The 24,003-nt window shown below is 40.7% G+C and overlaps 3 protein-coding genes across 6 annotated transcripts in view; 1 reads left to right on the top strand and 2 right to left on the bottom strand.

Annotated features, from left to right (window-relative positions):
* The first annotated feature begins 206 nt into the window (after positions 1-206).
* edem1 (ER degradation enhancer, mannosidase alpha-like 1) lies at positions 207-15,091 on the top strand. The gene is made up of 12 exons (XM_031301513.2): positions 207-779; positions 9,203-9,275; positions 9,828-9,931; positions 10,293-10,464; positions 10,668-10,851; positions 11,032-11,206; positions 11,691-11,811; positions 12,853-13,023; positions 13,109-13,182; positions 13,283-13,379; positions 13,636-13,821; positions 13,931-15,091. Exons 1-12 carry the CDS (start codon positions 310-312, stop codon positions 14,018-14,020), a joined length of 1,917 nt encoding a protein of 638 aa, XP_031157373.1. The 5' UTR covers positions 207-309; the 3' UTR covers positions 14,021-15,091.
* A 1,120-nt stretch (positions 15,092-16,211) lies between these two features.
* gnat1 (guanine nucleotide binding protein (G protein), alpha transducing activity polypeptide 1) lies at positions 16,212-20,124 on the bottom strand. The gene is made up of 9 exons (XM_031301514.2): positions 19,817-20,124; positions 18,679-18,721; positions 18,447-18,588; positions 18,177-18,334; positions 17,972-18,100; positions 17,736-17,865; positions 17,456-17,609; positions 17,140-17,356; positions 16,212-17,059 (listed from the first exon to the last, which is right to left on the bottom strand). The coding sequence occupies exons 1-8, from the start codon at positions 19,920-19,922 to the stop codon at positions 17,166-17,168; spliced, it is 1,053 nt and encodes a 350-aa protein (XP_031157374.1). The 5' UTR covers positions 19,923-20,124; the 3' UTR covers positions 16,212-17,059; positions 17,140-17,165.
* Positions 20,125-21,388: 1,264 nt separating this feature from the next.
* The window catches only part of sema3fa (sema domain, immunoglobulin domain (Ig), short basic domain, secreted, (semaphorin) 3Fa), a 51,664-nt gene continuing 49,049 nt past the window's right edge, over positions 21,389-24,003 (bottom strand). For 3 of the 4 annotated variants that reach the window (XM_036002273.1, XM_036002274.1, XM_031301817.2), the window contains 2 exons: positions 23,860-23,993; positions 21,389-23,746 (listed from right to left, as the gene is read on the bottom strand). In XM_036002273.1, coding sequence (XP_035858166.1) covers positions 23,318-23,746; positions 23,860-23,993 — 563 coding nt within the window. In that variant the 3' untranslated portion in view covers positions 21,389-23,317. The remainder of the gene's footprint in view (positions 23,747-23,859; positions 23,994-24,003) is intronic. The other variant, XM_031301815.2, reaches the window with a different exon arrangement.

Below are 24,003 nucleotides of genomic sequence, written 5' to 3'. Positions count from 1 at the left end.
TTTTCTATTGGTGCAGAAGTTAAATCAGAATAATAAGACACGTCAGGACTGCCACGAAAACGCAACTAGGAGATTGACAGCTCTGCGACCAATCGCAAGACGAGCCCACTTCGTTCTTTTGCATGACGACACAAGAATAAACCCAATCACAGCTCAGAATCTGGTAGGGGCTGGTCTATTGACAGGAAGTGTGTAGGGCGGAATCACCACTATCTCTATGCTTGTAGTTGACAAACAGATGATTTCACATTCATTCCTCGGACGTATGTGGACTTAAAGTATGCGTTTTAAGATCGACCCGGGGCAAAGATGCAATGGAGGTCAATAGTAGTTGGTCTGGTTGTATTGAGACTCTCCCTCAGCTGTGTGCTGTGGCTAGCTTTCGGACTGGGACCTAACGTTAGCTGGGGGTTCAACTTCCCACTCGGTTTCAGTTTGCACAAATTAGACTTGTTATTCAGGGACGAAAAAGGGATCGACCCGAAGGGTAACTCGTGGTCTCAACGAATACACGGTCACATACATGAAAATGCGGCAACCACCTGCGCAAATGTTGGAGAGGCGTCAACCAAGAGATCCTACCTGAGCTTCTTCGATGGCAACAAGGACGAGTACGTCCGGAGATACAGCTCCTTCCCAGACACACTGAAAGCAAAAATGAAGGACATGGCCAAAGACATGTTTTATTTCGGGTATGACAATTACATGAAATATGCCTTTCCCGAGGACGAGCTGAATCCCATTGACTGTAAAGGGAGGGGACCAGACGTGCTAAACCCGTGAGTCATAAGCTGTCCTGACTGTCTGCACCGACAGGTTAATGTTTTCTTTAATAAGTGTATTCATGTTTGTGCTTTCAATGGTGGTGGTTTCAGCCGAGTGGCACCCTGACCTGGCAGTGACCGACAGTTAGATTTGAACTCTGCAGACTGTAACGTTAATTTGCATGTACTTTGCAATAGTAGCTGTAGTGTAATCCTACTGATCTCAGTGCTGCCTACTGCTGCTCAGTAATGAACAGATTATGTTTCAGACACCTTTTGCATTGAACAGTAGCAGTAGGTCTTGATGGGGTTCCTATCAGATTAACCCTTGTGTTGTCTTCTTTTTTTCGACGCCTTTTTTTCACAGTTTGTTTTTGCTTTTTCCAATGTTTTAAATTGTTAAATTTTTCTTCTACACATTTTCAGCGCATATTTCTACGTCCCATATTTTCTGATATAAAACAAAAATTGAAAACGGGTCAATTTGACCCGAGGTCAACACAAGGGTTAAGGAACTGTTTAACCACTTCATCGCTTAATTCATTTGAAATTGAGATTAGACCTTATAGAAATATATGAAATTAATGAAGGTAAAGAAAAGGGGCGGGAAGTAACAATTATTTTATTATCAATAATTCTGCTGAATATTTAATCAGTTTATTGTTTAGTCTATGAAAGAGCCCTAGGTGACATCTTCAAATTGCTTGTTTGGTACAATTCAATTCAATTCAATTTTATTTATAGTATCAAATCATAACAAGAGATATCTCGAGACACTTTACAGATAGAGTAGGTCTAGACCAAACTCTGTACTTTACGAAGCCCCAACTATTACAGTGGTTGCCTCAAGAGCAAGCATTAGCAGTAGCTATTGCGACAGTGGCAAGGAAAAACTCCCTTTTTTTGTTAGGAAGAAACCTCGGACAGACCCAGACTCTTGGTAGGCGGTGTCTGACGGCACCAGTTGGGGGAGTGGTGAATGGTGGCAATAATAGTCATAATAAAGATAGTGAAGCAGTGATCACAATGGTAGTCATAGTAGTTCATGTCATAGTAGGGCACAGCAGGGCGTTACGGGGTGTAGTGTGGCACAGCAGCCTGGGTGGACGCGGTTGGACGCGGCAGGACGCAGTCGGACACTGCGGGGAAACGCAGAGCGTAGCAGGGTGTAGTAAGTCCATAGCGTCAGCTGCACCCAGGACCCCGGTGTAGGTGCCACCCAATTCCAAGGCGATGTTCTGGGTGAAGAAGAAGCAAAGGGACTCCGGGGAGAAAACTCCCCAGAGCTAGGTTAGTAACAGGCATTTCTGGGACTAAGATGCACACAAAAGGAGACAAGTGAAAAGAGAGAAGAGGGAGCGGCTCATTGTGTCCTTGGAAGGAGCTTCCCACAGCAGTCTAGAGTTATAATAGCATAACTAAGAGAGGCAGGCTAAAGAGAGGGGCCCTGGACCGGGCTCGTACTCTCCCCTGCCGGAACGGGCTTGTACTTCCTGCCTCCCTCTACTCTACTCTACTATGCTGCAACTCCTCACTCCCTAACTATAAGCTTTATCAAAGATGATGGTTTTCAGTTTATTCTTAAATGTGGCGACGGTGTCAGCCCCCCGAACCCAAGTTGGGAGCTGGTTCCACAGGAGAGGAGCCTGGTAGCTGAAGGCTCTGGCTCCGATTCTACTTTTAGAGACTCTAGGAACCACAAGTAGCTCTGAGTTCTGGGAGCGCAGTGCTCTAGTGGGACAATAAGGTACTAAAAGCTCTTCTATGTATGATGGTGCTTGACCATTTAGTGCTTTGTAGGTCAGGAGAAGGATTTTAAATTCAATCCTGGATTTTACAGGAAGCCAATGCAGAGAAGCTAATACAGGAGAAATGTGATCTCTTTTGTTAGTTCTTGTCAGAACACGTGCTGCAGCATTCTGGATCAGCTGGAGGGTCTTGAGGGACTTATTTGAGCAGCCTGATAGTAAAGAATTACAGTAGTCCAGCCGGGAAGTTACGAATGCATGGACTAGTTTTTCAGCATCGTTTTGAGACAGGATGTTCCTGATTTTGGCAATGTTACGAAGATGGAAAAAGGCTGTTCTTGAGGTTTGTTTTAAGTGGGCGTTAAAGGATAGATCCTGGTCAAAAATGACTCCTAGATTTCTGACAGTAGTGCTGGAGGCCAGGGCAATACCATCTAGGGTAGCTATATATTTAGATAATGAAGTTCGGTGGTGCTTGGGTCCCAGCACAATAACTTCCGTTTTGTTTGAGTTCAACATCAGAAAATTGTGGGTCATCCAGGATTTTATATCTTTAATGCACGCTTGAAGTTTAGCTAACTGACCGCTTTCGTCTGGCTTGATTGACAGATATAATTGGGTGTCGTCTGCGTAACAGTGAAAGTTAATTGAGTGTTTCCTAATAATATTGCCTAGAGGAAGCATATATAAAGAGAATAGAATTGGTCCAAGCACTGAGCCTTGAGGAACGCCATGGCTAACTTTAGCGTATTTGGATGGTTTATCGTTAATATTAACAAATTGGGATCGCTCAGAAAAATAGGACTTAAACCAGCTTAGTGCGATTCCTTTAATGCCAACTAAATGTTCCAGTCTCTGTAAGAGGATGGTATGGTCAATAGTGTCGAATGCAGCACTAAGATCTAATAAGACAAGTACGGAGACAAGTCCTTTGTCAGCAGCAGTTAGAAGGTCGTTAGTGATTTTCACCAGTGCCGTCTCTGTGCTATGATGCATTCTAAATCCTGACTGAAAGTCTTCAAATAGACTATTTCTATGCAGAAAGTCACACAATTGATTAGCGACTACCTTCTCAAGGATTTTGGAGAGAAACGGGAGGTTAGATATAGGTCTATAGTTGGCTAAGACCTCAGGGTCGAGGGTGGGTTTTTTCAGAATAGGTTTTATCACAGCTACTTTAAAAGACTGCGGTACGTGACCCGTTAATAAGGACATATTGATCGTATCTAGTAATGTGGTGTTGACCACGGGTAGTGCTTCTTTAAGTAGCTTCGTTGGAATGGGGTCTAAGAGACAGGTAGTTGGCTTAGCTGAAGAGACCCTTAACATTAATTGTTGGAGGTCTAAAGGATAAAAGCCGTCTAAATAAGTATCAGGTCTTATCGTTCTCTCTAGCCCTCCTGCGCCCAATGGTGAGTCGTTGGAAGCTGTGGGCAGAAGGTGATGAATTTTTTCTCTAATTGTTATAATTTTATCATTAAAAAAGGTCATGAAGTCATCACTGCTCAGAGCTATAGGAATAGATGGCTCAATAGAGCTGTGACTATCTGTCAGCCTGGCTACAGTGCTGAAAAGAAACCTTGGGTTGTTCTTATTTTCTTCTATTAGTGTTGAGTAATAGTCTGATCTGGCATTTCTGAGGGCCCTCCTATAATTTTTTAGACTATCTTGCCAATCCACACGAGATTCTTCCAGTTTGGTGGAACGCCATTTACTTTCAAGTTTTCGTGAGATTTGTTTTAATTTGCGAGTTTGGGAGTTATACCAAGGTGCTAGTTTCCTTTCCTTCATCATCTTCTTTTTGAGAGGAGCAACCGAGTCTAAAGTAGTCCGTAGGCAGGCCGTAGCAGCGTCTACAAAGTTATCAAGTTGGGAGGGACTAGAGTTAACATAACAGTCCTCTGTTATATTAAGGCATGACATTGAGTTAAGTGCTGTTGGAATAGCTTCCTTAAATTTAGCTATAGCACTGTCAGATAAGCATCTAGTGTAGAAACTTTTATTTAATTTCGTATAGTCTGGTAGTAGGAATTCGAAAGTTATTAAAAAATGGTCTGATAATAAAGGATTCTGCGGAAATACTATTAAATCGTCAATTTTGATGCCATATTCTAGCACAAGGTCGAGGGTGTGGTTAAAACAGTGCGTGGCCTTATGCACCCTCTGACTGAAACCAATAGAATCTAGCAGTGAATTGAAAGCAGTACTAAGGCTATTGCTCTCAATGTCCACATGGATATTAAAATCACCTACAATAAGTACTTTGTCTGATTGAAGGACTACGCATGATAAAAACTCTGAGAATTCAGATAAAAACTCAGAATATGGACCTGGTGCTCGGTAAACAACAACGAATATAATTGGCTGTACTGTTTTCCATGTTGGGTGTTGAAGATTAAGAACAAGGCTTTCAAACGAGTTATAATTTAGTTTAGGTTTAGGATTAATTAACAGGCTCGAGTCAAATATGGCTGCAACTCCCCCTCCTCGGCCTGAGCCTCGTGGAATTTGGGTATTATTATGACTGGGAGGAGTGGCTTCGTTTAAACTAACATATTCGTCATGGCCCAGCCAGGTTTCGGTGAGGCAGAATAAGTCAATGTGGTTATCTGATATCAATTCGTTTACCAATAATGCTTTCGATGACAGAGATCTAATATTTAATAGTCCACATTTGATTTTCCTATTCTGTTCTATCGTTGCAGTGGTTGTTTTAATTCCAATTAGGTTGTTTAGTATAGCACCTCTTTTGTTAGCGTTTGGTTTAAACGGTCTCAGTCGGGGGACAGACACGGTGGTTATGGGATTATGAATGGGTGATTGCTCTGAAGGGAGCACAGAGGGGCGTGTAGCGCTGTATCTCTGATTATTGACTTTGGGAGAGTGTGTCTGGTCAGTGTGCTTGTGAGAGTGTTTACGGGATGTAAACAGTCAATCAGAGGTCTGGGTATGCAGGGCGTGGTGCAAATTTCCACGTAGCATCTGGCTTCCGCGTGTATTGGGATGAATCCCATCCCTGCTGAACAGGGAGCCACGTTCCCAAAACAGATTGAAGTTGTCAATAAAACCTATCCTGTGAATACTGCATGTGAGCTGGAGCCAGGTGTTAAGGGAGAGTAGTCTGCTAAAGAGGCCTGATCCGCGACCTAGAGATGGAAGTGGGCCCGAAATAAAAACCGACTTCCCAGTGCTTTTTAAAGCCTCAATGAGAGTGGTAAAGTCTCGCCTTGTGCGCTCACACTCCTGAATCCGAGTGGACATGTCGTTATGTCCACAATGGACCACGATGCGTTTGATAGAGGTCGGAAATGAGGGTATCAGGTCCATAACTTTAGCCAGGATGTCTGCAACTTTGGCTCCGGGAAAACAGTGTGTGACAGCATTATGAAACCGTAGGTCTCTAGTGATGGAGTCCCCAATAATTACTGTGGTTAGGGGGAAGAGCGGACGAGGAGTGGGGGGGTGTGGGTAGCCGGTGACGGGAGCAAAACAGTCAGTGTCGGTTTCAGATGGGCAGGGAAAAGAAGAGGAAGAATGCTTACCGTTCGGTTGTGGAGATTTTTTTTGAGGAACGTTGTCATTTGGCCGATCCAGGCAGTGTAGGCCACCGGACCGTCTGACTACCGCATCCCTCAGAAGCTTTCGCCGCGCGGTAGCAATCGTCTTCCGTGACGACGGCTGGTCAGTCTGCTTTGAAGCGGGGCGAGCCCGGTGAGCCGCACTGGCCACCACCGGCTCCGACTCCGACAAAGCATTGAAGCGGTTGGAGAGGCTGAGGGCAGGAGGCGATGGAGCCCTACCCGAGGCTCTCTTTCGGCCGCAAACCACCTCAGTCCAGGGTGGCTTGATAACCGGTGTCGAGCAGGACGATGGGCGTGGGCAGGCAGCTGGGTCCCATGGCGCGGTATCCTGGAAGGCCGCCGAGAGAGATGAGATCCGGAGCGACTGATTATGAGCCACGTCCAAGCAGGCGGTTAACAAAGCATCTTTGGTTTTTAAGTCCTCGGAAAGCCGACGAACATCTTCCCTGAGGTCAGCAATTTCTTTGTTTGTATTATTGAACAACGAGGAAATCCTGAGGGGGAGTGGGGACTCGCCAGGTGTAGAGGTTGCCATGAAGCTAGCGTTAGTTTAGCCGGTAGGCCTAGTCTTGATAAATTAGCGTGAGGCTAATACTTACTTACACGTAAAAATGTATCTTTGGTTTTAAAAACACTGTATTAGTATAATAAAAACTAGGCGATAGAGCCGACTGTTAGGTAGGAGGTTGAAGGCAGCTGCCGGCTGCCTCGTCCCCGCCGACTGCTGTCGCCTGTTAAGAACAAATTACATTTAACAATGAATCCAGCTAATTTAAATAGCTCACGTTACTGTATTGTGTGAACAGTTAACATCCTTTAATATTGTATGTTGCAGTTTTTTTTGCGAGGTGCAAATGTTCCACCAAAACAAGTTCCTTCCTGAGGAGATTTTGCAGAGGCACGCTCGCTGCCCAAGACGATTGAGGGCAACCGAAAGACCAAAACCTAAGGATAATTTGTTTATTATCACAAAAGTTTAAGAAAATCAGCAGATATTGAAAAGCAGGGAACCATGACGTTTTTGTTAAAAAAGTCTTAAAATTGATAGAATTAATTTAATTAATTAATTATACAAATAATTATGATTGATTCTATGTTGATGAACTACTTGGTTAATCGAGCTCTCTCTGCGCTTAAAAATATCACACTTAACCAAAGACAAAAAGAGAGAGAGAAATCCAGCAAGCATAAGAACTGTTTGCATACCCAGCTACCCAGTCTTTATGTTACTCTCAGGGGAGTAAAATGCACAGACAGTCTATACCTTCTTCAGTGTGCAAACGCATAGGCTAGCTGAAACACCTGCATGTTATTGCCCTGTGCTGGACATTGAAACAGACAGACTAGAATTACACTACAATAAGCCATCTAATGAAAAGTTTCACTCCCCATACTGTTATCTTAGACTTTCAGGGTAAACCGTTGTCCAGTTTGTATGCAAAAATAATATGAATGCAATCATTGCACAGTGTCTGTAATAAACACAAAATAAAAGACATCTGAGGTTACGATATGTTAAATAGGCTAGCGGTTTAACAGAAGTAAATTTGACATGTCATATAAAAAAAGCAGGTCGGTATATTTCTAGAGGCCGGTTCACTCAAATTACAGAAAAACATTTTCTGCTCAGCCATCATGGTAGCTAGCCATGCCGGACGTAGGCAAGTAACCAAACTCTCCTTTAGATGCAGCAGAGTACAGAAGTTGTGAGGGTTTTGGGGATTACTAGAATAAATGTTCAGTTAAAAGTGTATTGGCATGTGATTGACAAATGAACAAAACAAACATTTCTTACTATCTGCAGCAGCAGAGTCAACAGTGTTATCCACCAACATTCCTCTCAGTCGCATAATGTGTAACAGGTTTTGTCTTCAGTTTGAATGAAATTGGCGCAAGACATACAGTTGCATCAAAAATAATGGTGCCTGACGGGACTTGAGCGAAAATGATTAGTAAATCATCAGAAAATGTAGCATTGACTATTTTGATGATTCACTTTTCAAACAAATTCTTATAATTCTTCTCATATTTAATAATAGCTTGAGAGGTGGCCAGGTTGGTCAGTGGGTAGAGCAGGCGCACATATACTGAGAGGTTTATGCCTCGATGCAGAGGTCCACGGTTCGAATCCGACCTGTGACAATTTCCTCCATGTCTTCCCCCTTTCTCACCTAGCTGTCCTATCAAATAAAGGCGGAAAAAGCCCAAAAAATAATCTTAAAAAAAAAAATAGCTTGAGAGATATTTGGGTTTGAACTGTTGGTCAGGCAAAATAAGTCATCTTGAACTTTAGGAAATTGTGACGGTTTTTACTATTTTATAGACCAAATGATTAATCAATTAAAAGAGAAAATAATTGTCAGATTAATCGATAATGAAAATAGTTGTTAGTTGCCATCCTAGCTAGAGCTGCAATGATTAATCGATTAGTTGTCAACTATTAAATTAATCACCAACTATTTTGATAATCGATTAATCAGTTTGAGTAATTTTTTTATAATCTATAATCTAATTCCAGCTTTTTAAATGTGAATATTTTCTAGTTTCCTTACTCCTCTGTGCCATTAAACTAAATAACTTTGAGTTGTGGACAAAACAAGACATTTGAAGGTCTCCTCTTTGGCTATGGGAAACATTGATCCACATTTTTTCACGATTTTCTGATATTTCAGAGACCAAACAACTAATCGATTACTCGAAAAAATAATCAACAGATTAATCGACAATGAAAATAATTTGCAGCCCTATCCGGAACTGATAATAACTATGTAATGAGGGAAAACAGCCACCCGTTGTCTTCAGATCAGCTTTGGCGTTAATTTTCTCAGGAGTCCTGAACTGTGCGGTGGGATGTCAGACAATTAAAGAAGGAAACCCTCTAGTTAGTGGGGAGATGTTATTTATCATTCACATGTTTTTTTTTTTAATATGGTGTTTCTGTTGTTCTCTCCATCCCGTCTGCTAAGATAAGACTTTGCACTCACATCCGAACTCCACGTTGTTGGATTTAAAAGATGCTCTGTGTTTGTGTGTGTTTTTGTGACCTGTTCATTATTTCTCCCTCTTTTGCAATGACAGCACTGAGTCTGTTTCACTGCTTTCATTTCAGGTCAAACATCAACATAAATGACGTCTTGGGGAACTACTCCCTTACACTCATCGACACCTTAGACACCCTACTGGTAAGTTATACTATGTTATACCATGTCCTGCAAAATCAGCAGAGTTTTTCTTTCTGACTAATCAGTGATTAGTATTGACATTTTCCATTATATTAACTTTAAATATGAGATTGAAAGCAGCTTAGTTCAGTCTGTGAGGTGGAAAATGTGAGTTTAACATCATCTGTTTTGCAACAAATGTACTACGTTAAGAGGCACAGTGGTTAGCACTTCCTGTGTAGTTGTCTGTTTTTCTGCCACAGTCAAAACATTTCTTGACGTGGAATCAGGCGGAGCCGAGTTTCTAAACTCAACTTGTTACTGTGTCAGACCTAAACCGGATGGATCAGGGTGTCTCCTAAGTCAATTTCACATGCACTAGACTCTATTCTGCAGTTGTGACTTGATGGCTCAAATTATTAATCAGAGCTTCTTTACAATAGTTGCCATCTATAATGATAAGAATATAGATAGAATAGAAATAGAATTTTAGCAAAATACCTGGAAGCCATTTAGTAGTTATGCGCCCAAATAAGCTAAGCTGTGGTTACATAATGTGGTGTTTCTCTACAGGTGCTCGGCAATGTGACAGAGTTCCACAAAGCTGTCAAGCTGGTTATAGATACTGTATCTTTTGACAAGGACTCAACTGTGCAAGTTTTTGAGGCAAACATCAGGTACAAATGTTGCTACTATTTTCATTCTGCTATACTCATACATAAGAAAAAAAACTGACCTACTTGCTGAAGATACAAATCTTTCAACCAAAAACATGCACAGCAATTGTGAAAGCAATAATCTTGCATGTGATCATTGTAGGATTACTTCTATAGTCACCTTATTGGACTTTTAAATTATTTCATTTATGACCGTTTTAAGTTGTCTGGCTGTTACCGTGAGAACCATACTGACAAACAATGTGACATGATATGTACACAGATTTCATGATATCAATACCAGAAAAAGCTTATTGTAATGATCTGTTCACAATATGCTTCTGTGTGGAACCCCAGTGTCATATTTCTCTTTCCTTTGAAGGATCCTGGGCAGCCTTATCTCATCTCACATCCTGCTGACGGACCCGAAACATCCATTTGGCAAGGTCGGCTTTGACGATTACGATAATGAGCTGCTTCACATGGCTCATGACTTGGCTGTCCGCTTACTGCCGGCCTTTGAGAATACCAGCACAGGCATTCCTTACCCCCGGGTGTGTGAGACTGTTAAAATCTAGAGCTACTATTATTATTGCTATTTTTACAAGATGCCTGCTCATAGACACACAACTTCCTCAAAAGAGTTTTAGCTCTACCTTAAGTAGCTATCATGTGAGGGAAGTTGCATGACCTCATACATACCATACTGTAAAGACTGAAATGTCACACAGCGTCTTCATTGGTTTGTAAAATGCAGGTGAATCTGAAGACTGGCGTTCCTCCTGATAGCATCAATGAGACTTGTACTGCAGGAGCTGGGTCCCTGCTGGTGGAGTTTGGGATTTTGAGCCGCTTGATTGGAGATTCCACATTTGAGTGGGTAGCCAGACGAGCCGTCAGAGCTCTGTGGAACCTGAGGAGCAACGAAACCGGTCTGTTGGGTAAGTACAGCTGTGTATGTAGTCACGTAAATACAATTATCTTCTATTTTCTTTTTCTTTTATTTAGTTCTTTTTTAAGCTTCTACCCAGCATGGTTAAGTCTACAACATGTAAATATGATGCCTACAATATCATATAACTTAAAGCATTTTTATGTGATTTCTATCTGTAATTCTTTAGGGAATGTAGTGAATATCCAAACAGGCCAGTGGGTTAGCAAGCAGAGTGGTCTGGGAGCCGGTATGGATTCCTTCTATGAGTATTTGCTGAAATCGTACTTACTTTTTGGTGAAAAAGAGGACTACAGGATGTTCCAAGCTGCTTATGAGAGCATTCACAACCACATGAGGAGAGGGTGAGTCTCATTCTGAAAAAAACGTGACACTGTGTGCATTTGGGTGAAAGTGGGTGGGACTGGGGGATTCACATCAGGTTGCATCTGAAATGAGAAACTTTCTCTGCTGTGTGACTGAATCTCTGTCTAGGATTGGCCAAAACAAGTGAAATTAATACAACTGCTTACGGGTTTACAGAATTTTTTTTTTTCTGAGAGATGTGGAATATGAATTCTGAGACTTTAGGATGTCATGAGATGTCTGATGGGACATCTGCATTCACACAGAAACGTAACACTTTCCTCTTCCTTAGAAATCACTGATAATTAGCCCTTGAGCAAGTGACACAGCCTTAACTCTAGCTGAGTTTGGCTGGTCAACAGCAAAATAATCACAGGGGCACTGTGGTTGCTTTAGTATTTGAATATACAAACATTATATTAGGATGTTGATACACATACTATGACATATTGTGAACCCTCTTCTGCCTCTGTGTTTTTCCAGGAGAGAGTCATGTAATGAAGGAGAGGGTGACCCACCTCTGTATGTTAATGTGAACATGTTCAGCGGTGAAATAATGAACACCTGGATTGACTCCCTTCAGGCCTTCTTTCCTGGGCTGCAGGTTAGTTTATGCACTTTCAGCTATGACAGATCTTATATTTAAGTGTAAAATATAGGGATCGACCAATAACTGGTTTTTCAAGGCCGATACTGATACCGATTATTAGTAGTTATTAAAACCGATAACCGACATTTGGAACCGATATGCATTTACAGTGGAATTGAAAATCAAGTCAAAATTAAGATTTTGGAATGTTACCATAGACTGTATAATATTAATGGACAGAGCATGTGTGACGTCACCCATTGGTTTGTGGAGATCTGCTATGAGTCGTCGAGTTTGCCGTTACGGGCGCAGCCATCCTGGTTGCGGATGTGACGATTTTAGACGAGAGGGAGGAGTGAGGAGTGAGGGAGGAGCCCTTACACTCTACGTTACGTTACACACTTTCACTGGCAATCACGTCATAGCCACGCCCTCCATAATTCAAAAAATGAACATCATTCTGTGTTGCAGAATACTTAAAACTAGCGATTGAGACCATAAACTAATTATGAAAATGTTTACTGAGGTAATAAATCAAGTGAGAAGTGGATCACTTTTTCATAGACTTCTACAGAAACCGACCTCCTTTTGCAACTGCACGTGTCGCCCCCTGCTGGAATTCAGATAGAATGCAGGTTTAAGGCACTTCGCATTTGCAGCACTTCAACGAACCTGATGCTTTGTCCATTAATATTATAGTCTATGAATGTTACATTTGCCAATAAAAAAATGTTTAAATGCTTTATGCAATTATTTAATAAATTGGAAACTTTCAACGTAATACACATTAAAGGATAGTCAGATATTGTTGTGGGCGGGACATTAAGTCAGATTCAGTGGTGAGTGAAACTGAAGCAGAGGGACAGACACACAGCTGTAGTGGAGCCAAAGTAGCACACTTTTTAATTAGTTAACTTTATCGGTTATCAGGCAAATAAAACGCTGATTCAAATAATCTGCAAACTGCCAAAAAACAGGTCGATAATCGGCCTATCCATAGTAAAATATGTGTTGTTGTGTTCAGCTAAAGTAAAGTGTTGCCACTCTGTGTACAAGGTGCTGAATGGTGATGTAGATAATGCAATTTGCCTGCACGCCTTCTACTATGCCATCTGGAAGCGCTTTGGGGCTTTGCCAGAGAGATACAACTGGCAGCTGCAGGCTCCTGATGTGCTCTTCTACCCCTTAAGACCAGAGCTGGTGGAGTCAACCTATCTGCTGTACCAGGTACTGACCTGTTGTAACACAGCACTGGTGGTGGTGGTGGTTTATTATCTTTTACTCAAAAGTTGTTTTTCTTCACTTCCCACAGGCGACCAAAAATCCTTTCTATTTACATGTTGGAATGGATATCCTTCAGAGCCTTGAGAAAAATGCCAAAGTCAGGTGTGGATCATGTAATATATACCTTGTTTTATTTTAGTTTTTATTTTCTACTATGCTTTGATACTTTAAGCTGAGCTGAGCTGAGCTGTGTCGTTTGCAGATGTGGGTATGCCACTCTCCACCATGTTGTGGACAAATCCAAAGAGGATCGCATGGAGAGCTTCTTCCTCAGTGAGACATGCAAATACCTTTACCTGGTAAGTTACAGTCTGAGTATGCCAGAGATGGAGCTGGTATTTATGGATATAGAATGACATGAGAGCATACTATGATGCTAGATATGTTGTAAAGTTTTGATAATTGTAATAAAAGCTATTGCAATTATCAAGATATTTATTAAAAATATCATCTTATCTGATTTTGTTGGTGTCACCCAGACATTGTCAGAATACAACTTAGCCCAACGTTTGGCTCAGCTGTCATACAAACAAAAATGTCTCTCTTGCATTGCAGCTGTTCGATGAGGACAACCCACTTCACAAATCCGACAACAAGTACATCTTCACTACAGAGGGCCATGTTGTGCCTATAGACAAGCGCTTCAGGGAGAAACAGTGGAACGACTTGTTTCCTTGTGAAGAGGGAGTGCTGGCAGAGCAAGAGCCAAACAAGCGGCCACCACCGAGCAACACCAGCAATGTTAGGCCATCCTCCTCGCCCAGCCCATCTCACTTTTCACCATTTTTAGTGTCATGCGTATCTTATATTGTGATAACATTCTAACTTCTTCCTTTTCTCCCTCTAATAGTGCAACAGGATCCCAGAGGAGCGACGGTACACTCTGCCATTAAAGAGTGTCTACATGAGGCAGATCGATAACATGGTGGGACTTTTCTGAGTAAGAGGATGCATGTGGTGACATTGAGATGAACAGGCCTTCTGTACACCCCCCTCAGGTGCAGATGCGGTGAGGTTAAAAAGGATCATTGTTGGTCAAAATCCTCGTCCCCTCTGTTCCGCTGCTCAGTATCCAGACGGGGAACTGACACTAAAGGAAACCTGAGAAAGCAGATTGATCACTTGCTGTATTACTGAAAAGACTGTGTGTGGGTACTTTTGCTTTGTTGGGTGAGCATGAACTTATGTGCTGGAAAATGAGGAGTCATGCTTCATTTTTGCCTAGTGACGAATTGAGATTGGAAGGGAAGGGGATTTTAGAATTGCTGGTGTGTTTTTGTCCGTTTAGGTGTTGGTTCAGGTGTGAGTGTGTATACATTGTTTGTGTGTGTGTGTGTGTGTGTGTGTGTGTATGTATGCATAATTGAAAATTACAGCTGAGCTGTGAATCATTGTTTTTTTTGGGAACAGTGCCATCTAGCCACACATATGTAAAATGTATAGCCTATAAAAACACTCACCTCTTAAACTATCTCTCTAAACATAATGATTAGTGCCTCTTTCCAGTTGATTCACTTGATTAGATCAGTGCTTTTAAAGAAGGGCTGCACATTAGCATACTGACAGTGAGAGAGAGGCTCAGGACAACTCGCTGTTTTAAAGTGCCTTTTTTATTTTTCTTGGTCTGTCTGGATGTGTTGAAGTATTTGTCAAGAATTTGTTTGAGGCAACTGAACGAATCGATATTTGCACAATAGATGTCATTCCATGTGTATGTACAGTTTACGCTGATTATGACATTAAGATCCTTTTTGTTTTTAGACATGACAAACAAGCCATAAAATGTATTTTTTAATGTTATGAGCGAAAATGTTCTGTCAGACGTATTTAGTACACAGACTCTTGTTCAGAGTAGATGGAAGTAGCCATTTGTGTTTCTTTTTCTGTTTCTCTGTCACATATTTGCACATCATCATTACTTATTCATTGTCATGTGGGGAGAACTCAGGGTTGAAAGAAAAAAAGAAATCAATTAATGCTTTCATAAAAAAATAAAACTTCATTGAAATGTTGTTGCCTGAAATGTCTTAGGATAGTCCTAGTTATTTATATTGCAAATCTTCCAACTTGGTTATCTGAGGTAATAGAATAACTGCACTGAACTAAAGTACAGTCATACTGTGAATATATGTGATGTCCCCTTAACTGTGATGTTTGATTCATGTACAGCTCTACTGAGATATCTCTACTGGATTGGTTCATTTTATACCAAACATCCTTAGTGTCTGTAACACAGCAGAGAGCTTCAGGCTGCATGACTCGATTATGTCACAGCATCGGCATCTTCTTTGGCTTTTGGACACACATATTCTCAAGTGTTTTCTTAACTGCTCCAGGCCATAGCTGACATCACCTCAACCATTTTGTCTTAAATTCTCTTCAAAGAAAGAGTGACATTTTAGGAATTTCGCTTATTCACTGTCTTGCTGAGAGTTAGACAAAAAGGTCGATACCACTTGATACCATTTTGGGGCCCGTTTCTCAAATGTGATTTGCGAGCACAGCTTTCATACAGGTGACAAATGTTTCTTGTTCAGAAATAGAAGATAAAAAAGCAAGTCCTGTAGGACTCTGGCATGCTAATGCACTGGTCAGAAGTATGGTTTAGGTTAGCTTTGATTAGCACAACACATCCAAAATAATTGGACAGGAATTGATGTATGGTAAATATGAAGCTAACCCCAGCAGCTGGTTAGGTTATCTTAGCACAAGAACAGGAAATGGAGAAACAGCTAGCTTAAATACGTACAAGATGTAGCGTGTTAATTAGTGAGCTTAAGAGATGCTACTAGGTGGTTTTTGGTACTTGGACAGAGCCAGGCTAGCTGTTTACCTCTGTTTCCGGTGTTTGTGCTAAGCTAAGATACAGCTGTCACCAGCTGCTGGCTGTAGCTTAAAATGTACCGTACAGACATGAAACTAGTATTGATCTAGTCATCTAACCTTCGGCAAGAAAGCAAATAAGTATATGTCCCAAAAACTATTCTTCTAATCTATCTGAATTTATTTACCTTTTAATTAAAGGTAAAGGATGTTTACATTTTAAAGGAGTAGTTTTTGATTCATAATGCTAGAAAAGAAACCAGAAATATTATGTGAAATTGAATAAATGACAGATTATGAACAAGACATTGCTGTGTTAATTTTTATTTGTGAAAGTGGGAAAGTACTCCATTTTCTATAAGCTTTAATAGGTTTAGGCAAGGTTTGCAATTATTGGTTTTTGTACAGGATAGTTGGCTCACAGGCCTAGAGATTATGTTAACCTTTAGACAAGTATTTTTTAAATTGAAGTATATTACATCTACCACTTAACAGTTACAGATCCATATGGTATCACCACCATTCATGAACTGTCAAATAGAAAATTGTTTAATTGTAGACTTAATTAAACTAGTCCTTTTAACTATAACTATTTCAGAAAGTTACATGTTCTAACACTTAAAAATTAAGTATCTCATCTGTTTAAATTTGGTCTCAAAGTGAGCTGTAGACCTGTACATAAAAGCCATTTCTAGTGACAAGTTCAGGTTGAATTGTGTGTGCAGTAGGTGAGGCCCTCTTGTTTGCTTACTGGCTGTATACTGACCAGTTACTGGAGAAAAGATGCATTAGCCTGACATCTATTCACATTAGTGGATGTGAAAAGAAAACACGTAATGCTGACATAAGCTTTTGATGTCTTAACTACAGATTGCATAGCTCTCCAAAAGATGATTTCAAGAGACTCAAGAGAAAAGGTAGCTAGACTAAAATTCAACTCATCTGAAATCTGCACAGGATTTTCTGACTGAAGAGCTGTCTTCTGGACTTGACCCGAAGTCTTGTCAAAGCTACAACTTCATTTGAACACAACAAATTGATTTTTATTTTTTGCGTTCGCCAGTTTTGAGGATGGTCAGGGGTTTAGTTTTCATCCTCAGTCCTCAGTTTGAATTGAGAGAGGATTTGTGGAATGTGACAGGGCTACAACATCACCCTGTAAAAAAAGAAAGAAAGTGACACTGCTTAATATCTGCTTATTAGTATCATTACGATACTGTGCAAACTTTTTCTCACCTTCATTGGGTTTCTCAGCATGACTTTTAGAAGAGACCACAATCTTTCAGGTTTTCTTTGATTATGATGTCGGTTACAGCGTCAAACACAAACTTCACGTTCTCTGTGTCTGTTGCACAGGTCATGTGAGAGTAGATTTCTTTGATGTCTCGGCGCAGGTTCAGGTCTAAGAACTGAATTTTGATGTAGTTACCAGCATCCTCATATGTATTGGGGCCTTAACGGAAATATGTCAAGATAAACAGGCACATTTAATCAGTTTGTCACTTTTTAAAGTCCTTCAATATGCTGCAATTTGTGTTTTGATAAACCTCACCATCGTATTCAGGGAAGCACATGCTGAGATGAGCTTTCTTGATCTTCTCAGTGAACACATCTTTCTTGTTGAGGAAGAGTACAATGGAGGTGGTGGCGAAGTAGCGGTGGTTGCAGATACTGTTGAACAAGTGCAGACTCTCGTGCATTCGATTCTGAAAGAAAGGATTTGTGTCTTTACCAAGTCCCAATAAAGAGCCTTTCAAATTAACCAGCCGTTGATTGTCCAAAATACACACAAAGTATAGAATATGAAGTGTGAAATATTACTGCCATCATACCACTTCATCATCCTCCACCAGCACCATGTCGTAGGCGCTCAAAGCAGCAATGAAGATGATACAGGTCACACCTTCAAAACAATGAATCCACTTCTTCCTCTCTGACCTCTGGCCACCCACATCAAACATTCTGCATGGAAACAGAAGCATGTTATCTTTATGATTGCAATCCAGCAAAGTGGGAGCACTGATGAGTTATTGGTGCCATCCTCTTGAGAAATACTACACTGACTAACCTGAAATTGAGATCTTTCAAGCCAAATGTGGTCTCGATGATACCAGTGGTCTTCACTCTTGATCGCAGCACATCCTGCTCAGTGGGCACATAGCCTGGTTGGATCAGCCGCTCCAAGTCACTCAGGTAGCTGAGGGGAAATCAAATTCCTTCAACAACAAACACTAATGTGGCAATTTTATATTTCAGCTTGGGTGATTTCTTACTATCCAGCTGAGTCATTGAGTTGGTACTCTGAGGCCCTTTCAAAGCACGCTTGAATGCCAGAGTCCTTCCATAGGCGCAAAATGATGTCTGACATCTCTTTAGGCATGGTTCCTTCCTCAATGGTGTCTGCAAGGTGCATGAGTTTCCTGGCATCATCCTGCAGGGCGGATGGAAGAGGACAGGGACACGTACAATTTATGTTTACTAGTCTGCTAGAAATCTTAAAATCAATTCACCCAAAACCCATTAAAGTGTATCTCAGCTGTTACCTGCTGATCAGGGTGGCCATAGTTCATATTGAATGTGCTCATGGCCTTCACAATGGCCATGATGGACTGCAGGGTGTTGCTGTAGATGATGACAATGAACTCCATGGATTCTTCAAGTGAGTAGCCATCTTGGTGGATAATTCTGATAACAAAATACAGCATTAGTATGTGATTTACAGTCGGTTAGAGAAAGAATTAGACATTTCTTTGGCGCAAGAGTCAAATATCTTACTTCATCTGTTTGACGATAGTGCTTTTGCCAGATTCTCCAGCGCCTATATGAAGGTAGAAAAACATATTAAATGTAATTATTCACATCAAATAATAACACAATGCTTTTATTCCAAACTTGATCTCAACATTTATGAGGATTTTGAAGAAATGTGACTTCTTCTTAACCATAGTTTTTGTGCTTTTATTTATGTTTTGGATTATATTAATGTGAGAGGAGAATGATTTTAACCGCAGGTAATGGCATTCATCAGACAGAGGATCCCAGCAAGTCATAATACTTCTTACTTCAGGTCTTATCTTGTTCAATGCTTAGGTAAGGCAGAACTCTTCCTGCTGCTGACCCACATTGTCATGCAGAGATGATTAAGCTGAGTGCAAAACTAAATCTGTAAGAAGCTGACAGATATTTAGAACAATATATGCCAGACTCGACCAATCTTGCATATGATTTTGCTTTTAAATCCAACGTTGTTATATACAATATAGCCTACAGATATTTTGGTGTATAGAACTTGTTGGTTCTTGAATTAAAAAGCTAACCTAATCATACTAAATTGCCCCCTCAATGGACAATTTACAAAATGCCTGTGATGTATTTGGGTTATTGTATTTGAATGCTGCAGCCACAGGCCCTGTTTGGGTTGGGTGGTAGTGTATCTGTGTCCTTCAGGGTTAAGCCCTTTGTTTTGGAGGACCTGTTTCAGGATTAACAAGGGATTGGGTTGAGTGATTATTAAAGTGTCTAAGCAATTCACTGACACAGGTATTAAGCCTTTACTCAAACATGTTGCTTGTTTTCTCACAGTTAAAAATGAACAGGCTTTCAAAATTACGCAGTAAACATTTAAAGGCTATTCAGAGCCATATGGTCTATCCATAACGCACTTAAGTCAACAAGATATGTCTGTGTTAATAACGTCAAGTGTGTGGAAGATTAAACCAAACTTTTTACACGAGACAAAGTAATGCCCCAGCTACAATTGTGCCCCATAGACAGATAACTATTAACTATTACTCTTGTAGGATCAAGGGGTAAAAATATTTCCACCATGTGGCCTTATGGGGCCCTTAAATATGTGTTACTATGATGATGAAGTTTCCTGTTATACTGTAGCATCCAACTTGACTGTCTTTACCTAGCAGCAGCAGCTTAACAGTTCTTGCATCCCTCTCGGCATCCTCCTTCAGCTTCTTCTCCAGCCCTCTTGAGTGTTTCTCCTCGGCGCTTGCTCCAGCCCCCATTCTACTTTTCCCGGTTTGGGCCCCTCTGCTCAAAAGCCAAGTGTCAGGAAAAAATCCGAGATGGTCCTAGCTGATCGCCTACTTTCTAACCGGTGCCTTAATTATGCAGCTGATGCGTCACCTGCCTGCGGAAACAACTGGAGAATGTTTGAGAATTTTCCTGTCTTAGGAGAGGATTTCGCATTCTCTGCCCATCTGACAGAGGAGGGCCAATGGAGCACAAGGACAGGAGTGTTTTAGGGCCGAGCCAAAGGTGTGAGCAGAGGCAGACATACATCAGTGTAGGAGTGATCTAACCTTTAGGGGGACTTTGCTGTGCTCAGCGGAAGATGAACATCGGCTCAAGTGCTTATCTCTCTATGCTGTTCTTGGGTGCCTTTAAAAGAGAAGTATGTAAAGCTCAATAACTTCGTGCTGAGTGTTGAGTGTGTCTATGGAAACCAGATTCATCTCACATCAGGACCAAAATAAAAATGAAACCAGATGTCTTGAATGTATGCTGTTTGGAAAGAAGTCCAATAGAGGGATTAAAACAACTCTACTCCACACAGTAGGCCTACAACAATCAGCAAACGGGGTTACTGAAATAAATAAAAAAGACCCCCCACCGCCAAGTCCAAACATAAAGAAAGGCAAAACATTTCTTATAGGATACTGCAGACTGAAGGGTGAGCTCCGAAGTGCTTAAAGAGCTTTGCAGTTTCACCTGACAGATCTCATTGACCTCAATCTGAAGCTGGTTAAGAATCCTAATCTACTCACTTTCAATTATGTGTGCATGCATGTACATTATGCGTGTGTATGAGCATTGCACAGAATTTTCCTAAGTGGTTGTCTCTTTTTCTGTTTGTCTGTTGTAAAGCACTTTTGTGAATAAAGTTTATAATTATCACTTCAACTTTACAGAGCTCTTTTGTGGAGTCAACGTTGCTTAAGCTCCCGAGTCACTACTGCGAATGAAAACACTGATGGTGGAACCTAACTAAGTACACTAACTCAAAGTACTTGTAACTTTCTTGAATATTTCCATTTTCTGTCACTTTGTACTTCTACGCCGCTACATTTCAAAAGGTAAATATTATCCATTTTACTCAACTGCATTTATTTGACAGCTATAGTTACCAATGACTTTACAAATAGAAAACAGATAATATTATATACATTATAATCTAATATGTGCAATAGTAGATCACTCAAAGTGGGCATTATTCTGTATTTTTACCTTTGATAATTAAGTACATTTAGCTGGTAATACTTGCAAACTTTTATGTACAGTAAGTAACATTTTCAATGCAGACATTTTACTTGTGAGGGAGTATTTTACAGTGTGGTTTTGCTATTTTTACTTAAGTAAAGGATCTGTATACTTCCCCTACCAGAATGTGTATGCTACAGATCACATACATATTACACAACAGAGCTGGCAGACTATGTGCTCACCAATGGCAAACAGAACAGAACCTCTGTTATTATAAAATATAGAGCTTTAATTTATTAGTCAGCAACATTGATGAGGAAGAAAAGAAAGTATTTTTTGTACAAGTCATTACAACAACATCAACTGTGCATTATATCATACATTACTTTACCTCAAAGACCCAGAGCAAAATCTGCCAAACAGAGAAAATAAAACAGATGCACGTTTGAAATATATGCACATTTTTGAGAAGAGAGAAAAAGAGAGAAAAAGAGAGAGAGAGAGAGAGAGAGAGAGAGAGAGAGAGAGAGAGAGAGAGAGAGAAAGAAAGAGAGGATTTAAAATCACAATCTGACCTTTCTGTACTTTCAGCATCTTTCTTTCTTGCACTGATAGTATTTCCATATTCCCACAACGAGAAAGACATTCACTGACATCCACAGCAACTTAGCATTTTAGACAAATACCATATACATTACACTGTACATGCCATGCACAATGAAAAGCCACCTTCTGAAGAGTTTGGTACATGTTCTCTTCAGGTTTGGTGGTGATCAGCTTGTTAGTGGTTGTACTTGTGACATTGTGACAATTTCTTTTTCTCCACTGTACGAAGTTTTATATTAAGTCTGTGGCACACATAGCAGTATGACACTGCATTGGACTGACAAACACAGTAGCTATGGAAGCTGATACAAAAAATTCAGAACCAATCAAAGTAGTCAATTCCAAAGCACTGCAATCAGCAACTTTATCGTTGTCATCTAATAAAAGTGTAGACCTATTACATGATTAATATTTACTTAGTGAAACCAATATTTAGCATGAAACTGGCAGGAATGGATTCATTGAGAGCTAAAAAAAACCCCCAACCTTAAATGAATATACTGCATATGCCACAGATACTTGTGAAGTATTTACTGTTTTATCAAGATTACCAATTTGGCAACAGAAGGTGCTTTGTCTCTAATATTTTGATATCACAAACTGTCACAAACTCACATATAGCTGCCTGCTGGAATTTCATATCTCAAAAGAGAAAAGAGAAGGCAATGTTATATTTTCAGCTTTTTTGTCATTAAAGGACCCTTTCCCCCAGCAAAAAACAGCTTATCACAAACATTTGTTAAGGATACAACATTGAGATGTGATATTCACATATAAACAAAAACAAACACTTGGCAGCAACTGATTTTGGAAGAATTTGGGTGGGTGATGTAGCATCATTGCTTGAGGCCAGGCTGGACCACTAACATGAAAGGAGAGACATTTCACCTGCCAAAGGGCCTTTCATTAACATGCAACATGTTGTCACAGCCTCAGTCTGTGGGCATTTCTTTCATCCTTGCGTGTCCCAAGAAATGCGATCATCATTCTGTCAACAGCTTGTATCTTTCAGTAAAAAAAAAACTGTTCTGGTGCTGAGTTCTGGTGAAGAAGTTTAGGAAAGTTCGAGAATTTCACTGAAGCAGCGACTCGACTTCCAGCTTGGACACTGAATACTGCCAGCAGTCACGGGATCCAACATGGTCGCCTGTGACAGTTAAATACATGTTCATCGGTCCTCTTCCATGTGTGGATACTCCCAAAGTCCTGGGTTGTCGTTGCGGTTTCACAAAAACACCCAACATAGAGATATTTTCAACATAATAACACATTGTAATAAACAATAACACTAACAATAATATAATAATAACAATGTTTGCACAAATTTACCTATTCACAAAAAAAAACATGTTTTCTAGATAGGTACAAAGAATTACTTTTTACAACCTACAATAAATATTGTGTATTTTTTCCAACAGTCACATAGAAACGGTTTGATGCTGTTGCTTTTGGTTGCAGTATCGGTCTTGTCTGTTATGATAATTAGATTTTTCTAACTGGAGTCATTCCCCTAAATGGAGGGGTTGCAGTGTTGAGGAAGTGGTGTGAAAAGGTAGACTGGGGGAATATGATGAGGTGTATATCCAGCTCCTCATGTCTCAGCTGGAGTTGTTTGCTCATCATGATGCCTACGGTTGCGAGGCTTCTTCTGTTCTTTCAGCTCCTTCAGGCTTTTAGCTTTGTTGTCCCCGAGGATGCTGTCTCCAAGCTGCCAGTAATCCTGGCAGTACTGGTTGATCAGGCCCATCTCCGGCTGGCTAAGGATGGTCAGCAGGTCCTTATACTGACCGGCACTGGGAGTCCAGGCGCTGGACTGCAGAGGAGGTAGGGCTGGGCTGCCTGTTTCCACCAACACGTTGTTGACTGTGCGACTGGAAAGGACTACAAGCTGCAGTTTGACAAGCGTGTGTTTGAAGTTTTTCTCGGTGGATGTGCACTGGTAGATGCCGCTGTCGGAGGACTGCAGTGAGCGGATCAGAAGACCTTGTTCTGTTTTTAGGATGCGGCCCTCTGAGCGAATCTGGAAGGACGGACAGTAAAGAGGACAATTAGTGTGAAATTTAAAGACTTTATTCATTCATTCATTCATTTAAAACATAACTGTAACTGCTTTACAGTGAAAGCTTTGCTCACCTCTTTTCTCCTGTCACTGTTTTCCTTCTGCAGGTGCCACTTGAGAGACACATGAGGAGACCTGGCCTGACACTCCAGGAATGTAGTGCTGCCCTCCACCCCATACTGAACCATCTCCAGAGTATTCTTATTGGCTATAAAACA

The sequence above is a fragment of the Sander lucioperca genome, chromosome 6, assembly GCF_008315115.2.
Source record: "Sander lucioperca isolate FBNREF2018 chromosome 6, SLUC_FBN_1.2, whole genome shotgun sequence".
Lineage (NCBI taxonomy): Eukaryota > Metazoa > Chordata > Actinopteri > Perciformes > Percidae > Sander > Sander lucioperca.
This window is presented reverse-complemented; position numbering and strand designations above follow the sequence as displayed.